Source organism: Cajanus cajan, chromosome 9, assembly GCF_000230855.2.
Source record: "Cajanus cajan strain Asha chromosome 9, NIPB_CcT2T_4, whole genome shotgun sequence".
In the NCBI taxonomy this organism is placed as follows: Eukaryota; Viridiplantae; Streptophyta; class Magnoliopsida; order Fabales; family Fabaceae; genus Cajanus; species Cajanus cajan.
The window spans coordinates 20,071,733-20,081,812 of NC_138525.1; the positions used below are offsets into that span (position 1 = coordinate 20,071,733).

General features: G+C 34.7%; 1 protein-coding gene across 1 annotated transcript; it reads right to left on the reverse strand.

Moving 5' to 3' along the window:
- Positions 1-294: 294 nt before the first annotated feature.
- Positions 295-6,154, reverse strand: LOC109816699 (lysM domain receptor-like kinase 3). The gene is made up of 11 exons (XM_083063662.1): positions 5,132-6,154; positions 4,222-4,257; positions 3,794-4,006; positions 2,943-3,121; positions 2,561-2,650; positions 2,361-2,454; positions 2,011-2,162; positions 1,826-1,920; positions 893-1,016; positions 674-772; positions 295-599 (listed from the first exon to the last, which is right to left on the reverse strand). The coding sequence occupies exons 1-11, from the start codon at positions 5,754-5,756 to the stop codon at positions 435-437; spliced, it is 1,872 nt and encodes a 623-aa protein (XP_082919788.1). The 5' UTR covers positions 5,757-6,154; the 3' UTR covers positions 295-434.
- Positions 6,155-10,080: the final 3,926 nt, after the last annotated feature.

Here is a 10,080-nt window from a genome sequence, read left to right on the forward strand (position 1 = left end):
CTAAGAGAATTATTTTTCAAGAAAAAAGTTAATCAAACAAATTTCTATAACTGAAAAAATTAATCTCACTTAGTTAAACAAAAAAGAAAATGAAACGTAGGTAATAAAATATTCACCGTTTTTTAGCCTGATTTTGGTGGTCGTATTACTACAAAGGTATAGCAAATGCAAAATAAAATAATATTAGAAAAAACACTAATCCTCTAGTTTGTTTGAAAGTGCAACAAAGAAAGTTGTTACAAGGCAAAAAACATGATTTACCATGCAATTTTTCCCAAAGCAAGAAAAAATCAGTGAGAAAAGAGTTTGTTCACTGATAAAAAAAGTCACTTAGTTGCAAACAAGAGTTTGATGGGAAATGCGGTGGAATTATTACAAATTTGTTTTGCAACAAAAGAATCAAATGGTGACATTTGTATTCTACATTCCTTCGTCTATTTCCCAGACATTAGATTTACAAGAGTTGAATTTTCAATGATGGAAGCAATATCCCAATCCTCAGTAGTTGAAATAAGTGCTGTAAGATTAACCACAACAGAACTCATACTTGGACGTTGTTGTGGATCACTCTCTGTGCATGCTCTCGCAAGATGTGCCATCTGCATTAAGTAAAATGGCCTAAGCTGTTGAAATCAGAAAACAAAAAGTTTAAATGCTTTGTGATCACTGGTACCTTGCAAACTGAGTCAATTGGGTAGTTATCTCCGAGCCTAGGATCCACCAGTTTTTTAAGTCCTTCTGTGGGATCTTCTTGTTCAAAAACTTCATCAAACTGCCATATATATCACCAACAAATTAAAAACAAGAAATAAAAAATATAGTTCTTAATTTTTAATGTAAGATCACTAGGCTGTCATTTGAAAATAATAAACAGCAGGGTGTGAAGTATCACCAAAGATACAAGGCCCTTTAATTCAGGACCCTTGATCACTGCTTCTTTAGCAGAAATTAGTTCATAAAGAACAACTCCAAAAGCATAGACATCTATTTTGGGAGAAACATTTCCATATGCATATCTGCAGAAAAGCGAATGGTATCATTGAATTCAGGCTCATAAGAAGTAAACTGGTTTTAATGTGTACAGAGACAAATGTGTGTTAAGAATGAAAATCTTCTGACTCAAATGCTGTTAAAGGAAAACAAACTAGGAGCTGCACAACAATAAATACTCTCTCAAGATTCATAAATATAAAACTATATTAAAAAACCTAAACTATATTAAAAACGAAAATAAAAGGCTAATTGCTAGCATGTATACTCGAACCAATTGAACAATTGATTGTCAAAATGTGCAATTTTTGTTTTGGTTTCTCATAGGTATCTTCCATAGAAGGTAATTTTATTTGAGACACGATCAAACATTAAATGTGAGAATGCCTCTTCCAACAAGGACTCAAACAAACAACAAGAAAAATTGTATCTCACTAAATAAGGTCGATCACATGGATTGCATGACGCCATTGGATTTAGTTAGAGACCAAATGCTCAAAGATTTATTATTTACCATGAGATTCTTCAAGAATATTACTCGTTCAGGATTGGAACTATGGACAAAATGTTCATTTGATTGAAAAAGGATTTTCTCATTTTTTTAGTTAATTATTGATTATTTTATGCTTACATATTCAAACAATTAAATACTCTTATTATGCATTTACTTGTGTGTGATTGACATTAATCAATTTGAGGATAGTGAATGTTTCTGCTTTATATTTTTATTGTTGGCCTCAACAAGTTTTTCTGATCCTTACTTCCCAAAAACTATAAATCCTATTTCCTATATAAGTTAGGTATCACTTAGAGAGAGAAACATAATTCATCATACTCTGGTGGCATGTAGCCAAATGTGCCTTTCATATTATCAGTGGGAAGTGATGAACTTCCTACATCAATCAACTTGGTTAATCCAAAGTCTGCAACCTGCAAATAGAATAATATAGGATATCTCACAAGCTATCCCAAGTAGAAAAGTAGTAACAAGATCTCCAAGGTTATTGAAACAAATTGTACCTTTGCACAGAAGTTTTTGTCAATTAAAATATTTTCTGACTTTATGTCACGATGGATATATACAGGCACCGTATGCTCATGAATGTATTGAAGACCTCTGGCTGAATCCAGAGCAATTTGAACTCGGGTAGACCATGGCAAAGGATCAAAACCTGGAAACACACCTTGACTTGATTGTTAATTTACAATCAAATCAATCGACGAGAACTTGTTTGGATACAAGTTTATAAAAGTTTTGAGAGTTTTTCTATGAAAATATTAAATGTTTTTTGACATAAAAACTTTTAAAAACTCTTTTAAACTTGTATTCAAACATTTTCACATCAATGCACCAATACTGAATATATAACCTGATTTACGTAGATGTTGTCCTAAGTTTCCATTCTCAATGAATTCATAGACAAGGAAAAGGGAATCCTTAACACAATATCCAATCAAGCGCACCTACATGGTTATCAATACAAAGATATATAGGTTTTAAAGCAACAATCCTTCTTATTTATCCGGAACATAAAAGGAAAAAAAAATGCTCCAAAGTTTCAAAACATACCAGGTTCAAATGATGAACACGTGTCAACACTTTCAGTTCAGCAAGAAATTGTCCTGATGCTTGCATGTCCATCTTTTTTATTGCAGCTTGCTGTGTAATTAGAGGAGACTTCATTGTAACTAAGACATATAAATATTAAACTGAGCAACTAGGGAAAGATAGTAATTAAATATGAACTGTTGTTCAATATTTGGTAGAATTCTCCACAGTAGTGAAAGTATTGTCTCGATTTAAGCATTTCACATACTCTAAAAAACTGGGTAAAAAATCCAGAGAATAAATGCTGCATTAATTGAAAAACCAATGATAGCCAAAAGAATATGCAACCTTTCTTTCAAAAACAAGTAATCAAAAGTCAGAACTAACAAAAGAGATTACAAACCTCGCCTTTCAGCTCTGCATAATAGACTTCCCCAAAACCACCTTGACCAATTTTATTAGCCAAACTGAAGTTATTTGTGGCATTGACTAGTTCCTCATATGTAAACTCTGCTGATTTATCCACCCTAATGCCAGTGGTGTTATTACCACCTTCTGCAGAAGGATCACCCGTGGCTTCATCTGAAAGAAGGAAGATAAATAGGAGTTACTATACCCCATCATCAACTACAATTTCATTTTCTATGTGTGCTGTTCTTCTATTTCATTATTTTCATGATATGCAGCAGAGGAAGACAGAGTGCAATCAGAACAGCAAAAGAGTTTTAGAGAAGCAACAATAACTATACTAATGCTAGCTAGAAATTCTGAAATTGGATTGGATAATAACAAAGTGCAGCAATCGGAATACGTAGAAAACGTGAAGAATGATCAACAACAGTTCACTTTTATTACTGCTCAATGCTCATGAATGGTATATATACATGATGGCTGAAGAGAAATAACAGAAAGGCATAACAAAATAACGGAAAAGTTATAACAGAAAAACTGAGAAGCTGAAAAGCTATGGCTGAGAGATAACACCTTTAAGAAAATTGATAAACAAAAGAATCAAACTGTAATCTTTGTTCTTTGGGATTATTTCTTGCAGAGATGAGGGAAGTGAGACCTATAACTAAGTTTTAAGATTATTTGAATATGATACCATGTGGTAGAATCTGTTGAAGAGTTTTCAAATCAGCCAAAGATTCAATTCAAAACACTTTGCAATTTAACCATCTTTTAAGGAAAAAGGTGGAGGGAGGGAGGGAAGGAAGGAAGAATTAGATGAAATATAAGTAGAAATCCATATACCATCCTTAACTCTAGTTGACTTCATCCTGGATTCTTCTGAGAGCAATTTCTTCCTCCATAACATTTTTCTTCGGTAATATATAACATACACGCAAAATGCCAATAGCAGAAGAAGTCCTGTTACTACTCCAACAGATATTCCAGCAATTACCCCACCTGCAAGACCTGCTTTTGCAGAAACAATATATGAGCTGAAAGTAGGTTTACATTGTACTTTTAGGATATCCTTACCTTGTGTCTGGTATGAATATTAGACTCAAATGAAAACAATCATAAACAAAACAACTTTCTGAGGAGTGAGAAGGTCAAACCTCCAGTGCTGAAAAGGAAAATCAAAAGACAGCCAATAAGATTATCAGGTTATTAAAATATGAAAACATAGCCAACTTCATGTGCAAATAGCATGTACAGTAAGGTAAAAAAATATCACCTTAGATGAAGGGGCGGATAGCTATCATTTTGGTCTGGAAAGCGAAGGGACAAGAAAATGTGAGACCTATGTTTCAAAGTTTACAGTTCCTAGGAAATAAGTTGAAAGATACAGCCGTACAACTATAAGCATGATGCTTATATACAATCTAAGTCTACCTTTGAATGCATTTCTTACCATGTAAACATTTTGAAGATCAGAAATTATTAGCATTTCTTCACATGTGTTAATAAAAATTTAATGGCTAAGAATGAAATCATCGTCGCTAGTGCCAAAACCCGTACTTTATGTGGTAGTGACATGACTATAAATTTTTTGAGTATCACTGGAAAAGTAACAAAAAGGAATGAAAACATAGCAGCATCCCCTTCATTTATGATAGACAAGAGAGCAAGAGCCTTTCAAACTAGTTCAAGAATGCACTGCTAGCTTAAATAGACCTTTGTAGAATATACATGTTAAGATCTTGCATCAACTAGAGATAAGATCAAAATAATATATATAAATAAGGTCAACACTCATATTATAAGATTGTGTTAACTCCAAATCGACATTATTAAGATATTATCATAGTTTATCATAAGGATTATTGTTAGGCCTAGCCATCTATTATCATACCACCTTTTACAAAAAGGTCTTGTACTGTTAACAAGCACGTGGTTTTTCACCTCCATATTTCCAAACATAGGCTAAGCAATTTGGAGGCTCAGGTTTAAGATCAAAAGGCCAAGATTTCTAGGATAAGTATGGAGGACTAGTCTTTATTTTAATTCTACCCATAAATCGAATTCTTTTAAATAAATAAAAATAAAGAGTACCCTCTAATCCATATGAAACATCAAATACATACAAAAACCTCACGAGTCTATATCAGAGGATCAAAGCATGACAGCAAGATAAGAATGTACCTTTCCCTGGAATATAAACCAGACCACTCCCTTGGCTAAAATTGACACCTGGGTTGTACTCAAGCAACAACTCGCTCTTAATCCCAGTCTTGTTGGCAATTGACTGCAAAGAATCCTCAGGTCTTAGCGGGTATGTGATGAACAATCCATAATCCTTGGAAACGTCACTGTTCCCACAGGAACAGTTAATGGTGACATTAAGAGTCCCACTGTCAGGAATATTAGTGGGCGAATAGCTGTTGAAACTCTGCAACCACTTATCAGTAGTCAAATTGGAGTAGTTCTGATTGGCAATGGACGTGTACGTGTCTCCTACTGCAAGGTTGTATTGAAATATATGGCCAAGAAACTCCCCATTTATGCAATCACAAGGGAATGGTACGTTCACTCTGGTAGAGGCTGGGACTTGGTCTTTGCTTTCTATGTCTTTGTTGTAGCTCACAATATCTTCAGCTTCTGAGAGAAGCTGAGATTTCATAAGGTCTGTTATGTATGTCAAGTTACCTTCTGGTAGGTAGTAGGAAGCTAGAGCTAAGTCACAAACCCTTCTACACTTGGATTCTGCACTAAACGATGTAGTGGCCAATAACAAGAAGAAAAGTGGTAATCTGAATCTGTTTTCCATTGGGTGGTAGAGTACAAAGTCTGTGAAGCCTATTCGAGAGGAACACAAAAATCAAGAATATGGCGGGTTGAATCCGCTAATAATGTTAACCAACTCTGTATTCTTTTGCCTAACTTGTGTTGGATTTAAAGATGTTATATACTGTACATGATAACTTAAATGGTGTGGCTTGGAGCACAACTTAACATGTTTAAAGCACTAGCTGATCATTATTCTCAGAAAATGAGAATTAAAGACATTGAGAACGAGGTGTGTCGTTGTGTTGAAATTGGTAATGACAGCAGAAGAGGAGGTGCATTAGTGGCAATTACGTTGTTGTTTCGGCTTCTGACATTGCCCACACGACAAGCTCAGCATGACCATTGACTCTTCTACCTTATGGATTGAATGTTGACGAACAGTTTCTAATTGTACTTCTTTTTCTCTTCTAGACCAGTATTTCTTCCTGCTGATGAGTGGTGACGCATAAAATCGTACCAGATCCATCTTGTGAAAATGAAGTAAAAGTTAAACTTCACCAAAATTCTCAGTAAGCTTTTTTTAAATTACCTTAAAAAAATTAAAATTTAATTTAATTTTACAAAATCAATTTAGAAGATAAAAATTGTTTCTTATTTATATATTTTATAATATTATCTCTCGTTTGTACATAAATATGATTAATTAAAAAATAAACATTTAAAAGATTAAAAAATATTTTTTATCGTCAAAATTTATATGAAATAGAAAAAAGTTGTTTTTATTATCAAATAATATGTTTACGGTTGTTGACTATTTTTAATGTATGCATTTTCTCACACATATAGTCTGCATAAGGTCATCTGTAATAAGAGTGATTAATCCCAAGAGGTGTTTAGTTACATCTCTCCTTTTAAAATTTATTATTACGTGGAGAATCATCTAAGATCAAGAAATTTTAGAAGCACTATAGCTTCTGATCTTTTTAATTAAAGATAACTATTATAATTGATGGCAAAACTAGGTGAAGAGGATTGATTTTCTTCCCTTGGCTTTGCTCTGGCCACTTGATCTTCTCCTTGAAGCAAATCTAGACTTCAAACTCCAGAATTGATGAAGATGAATTTGCGGAATAGAATGAGATGGAAGCACCAATGCCAAAGGAGCAATATATTGCTCACAAATTGGCTAAACCTAGAAGATGCTCTAGGAACCTTAGAACTAGGCGTGAGGGATGTAACAACCCAATTTTTACTGGGCCAAGAGCCCAATTAAGGTGGTTTAGTAGCCCGAAACGGGCCGTTCCAAAATTGGAACGGGCCGTTCCAAATTATTAAATAGACCTACTTTTGGTAGCCCGGAACGGGCCGTTCCAAATTATTAAATAGACCTACTTTTGGTAGCCCGGAACGGGCCGTTCCGGATTTGGAACGGGCCGTTCCAAACCATTAAATTTGCCTATGATTCTTAGTTGGGAACAGACCGTTCTCAACTGGAACGGGCCGTTCTGAAGTTCAGAAATGGCCTTTGAACCTTATTGAGAACGGGCCGTTCTGGTTTCAGAACGACCCGTTCCAAAATATGATCGTTGAGAGCTTTTAATGCAAACCCCAGAACGGGCCATTCTGGATGTGAATTTTACACATGACGTGAGATTTCAGAACGGGCCGTTCCAGATTTGAAACAGACCGTTTCGCGAATCCTGATGCCTATAAATTGAGTGCTCTAGCACTCCCAAAATCATATTTTTCAGTTCTGACTTCTTTCAGTTCTGATTTCTTTCTTCTACATTCTCTTCTTTCCCTTCTACACTCTCTGAAGACCGAGGGGCACTTAGAGAAGGAAACCAAGAGATCTATGTTTTAGTTTCAACTGTTGTTTATCCAGGTACAGGGGAAAAGGAGATTATTTATATGTGGAGATTATTTATATGTGGAGATTATTTATATGTAGAGTTACATGAGGGAATTGGGTAGAGGAAGAGCCCTTAGGATTATGAGTAATTTTATAATTATTTCTATTTGGAGAATTATTGGTTTTATGTGATTCTGTATGTATTTAGGACTATGAATATATGATTAATTTGTAAAAATGATGCTCTGGGGGAGAACGAAATTATAGAAAAGTGTCTGTAAGCTAGATTTTGGAAAAATTGGATTATTTCTGTTTGAGGAATTGATGATTCCATTAGATTCTGTATGTGTTAAGGATTAGAAATATATATTTAATTTGTAAGAATGATGATCTGAGAGAGAGAACGAAATTGTAGAAAAGTGTCTGTGAGTTAGGTTTTGGAATAATTGGGGGTTTTACCATTTATGTTAAGATTATATTAAATTGGTAATTCCATTGATTATTATATTAATTTATGAATGTTATTGTTATATTACTTGATAAGAATTGATGACCTAGATGTGAATTGCTCGAAGGGTGTGTAAACCCTTATTTTTGTTGGACTTATCTATTGTGTATGTGATATGGAATTGTGTATGTAATATGGAATTGAGATATGAGATGAGATGTTGTATGAATATGATTATGATTGTGATTGTGGTTCCTCACACTAATGACCAGGGATGAGACGAACCTTGAGTAGTGATGCTTCAAGGACGAGCGTGCCCCTGGCATGGTGTGAGATGAGTGAGACAAATAACACGCATCACTTATGTCAAATATGGCAGCCCTGACATAGGGTTAATTGCAAGACTTGTGTGGATTGTAATGTGATTGTGGTTCCTCACACTAATGACCAGGGATGAGACGAACCTTGAGTAAGTGATGCTACAAGGACGAGCGTGCCCCTGGCATGGTGTGGGATGAGTGAGGCAATTAACCCGTATCACTTGTGTCAGATGTGGCGTGGCCTTGACATAGTGTTAATTGTAAGATTTGTGTGGATTGTGATGGATTGGTGTAATTGTGAATTGAGATGTGAAGATGAATGATTGATAAATTATGATATATAGAAATACTTGTATGAGTTATGATTATGTTGTGTTTTTCCTTGTGTGCTTTTCATATAAATGTTTTCTTTTCTCACCGTACAATTTGTGGATATTTTAGGTGAGGAAGATCCAGCTTTGGGTGGCATCTAGAATGTCAACCGTTGAGTTGTGGGTGTGCTATGATATTGTGACATCGGGGCAGAAAATTCTAGGATAAATTTTTATATGTATTTAGAGTTATACCTTCTCTTTTGAAAGCAATTTGTAAACTCTCAAGTTTTACTTTCTAAATTTCATTTATAATTATTTTGGTTATTTATGAAGGTTTTATGTGAACCCTTTTACCAACGTTGAATATTTTATTCTTTAGTTTATTACAAGATTTATTTATATATGTATTGGGGTAGTAAGGGTGTCACAAGGGACTTTGAGGAGAGAAGAATGTTGAAGCAAATATTCATATTTCTCTATAATGATTCAAAGTGAATACACAAATGAGTGAAATGCTATCTATAGGTCCGAAAACAAGTTCATTGGCGCCAAGTTCCAAAGGCTCACAATTGGTGCCAAGAATTCAAAATTCAAATAGAATTTGAATTCAAATTCTTGGTGGCCATGTGCAGCTCCGTGTAACTGGGTGTGCCAAGCATCTAAGTGTCATTTGGAAGGCATTTAGGGTGCATTTAGACGTGCACATGATCAGCCACACTTGGCTTAAAACATGTGACTCAAATGCACCTTAAATGACTACTAAATGAAACCTAGATTTTAGTTTCTTGACCTATTTAGTATTTCATCAATAATCTTACTCTAATGGCCTAAATACAATGGCCAACCAAATACAATCAATAAGAAATAAATAAAATAAAAAAATGAGCCCAATATTGGGTACTAATAGCCCGAAGGCCCAAAAAGCCCAAAACTAGACTTATGAAGCCTAAGGCCCAAAATCCTATTCTAAGTGGTCCAAAATACAAGACCAAGAAATGTAAATCCTATACTACTCAATAAAGAAAATAACATGGTGATCAATGTAAAGCCCATGTGAAGAGTACCCTGGGCCCACCAAGCTCATTGGGTCCACCAAGCTCTGAAGCTGTCAAATCTTCAAGCAACCTCCTGGCCATAGCTCTAATGGTTGGACCCTTGGTCCATGCTCTTCCATCATCCCCCCCTCTTGAGAAGGATTCGTCCTTGAATCTAAAGACTCATTCTCATCATCACTAGCTCTTACAAAAGATTTTAAATCACTCACATTAAAAGTAGGACTAACACCATATGTACATATCGGTCCCAATTAAGAGTCTAAAAGCCCTAAAGTGGTGCGGTGAAAGAGAGTGTACATGACAAAATACCCACTAACCCAAAGATAGGTTCACTAGTTATTAATAAGTTAAAATTTATTGAAAAAAAAAAATTTG

Coding starts and splice junctions, on each gene's coding strand:
- LOC109816699 (XM_083063662.1), bottom strand. CDS start 5,756: ATGGAAAACAGATTCAGATTACCACTTTTCTTCTTGTTATTGGCCACT. Junction 4,258..5,131: donor GGTTTATATTCCAGGGAAAG/GTACATTCTTAT, acceptor TTCGCTTTCCAG/ACCAAAATGATAGCTATCCG. Junction 3,122..3,793: donor GTCAACTAGAGTTAAGGATG/GTATATGGATTT, acceptor TCCTTCTTTCAG/ATGAAGCCACGGGTGATCCT.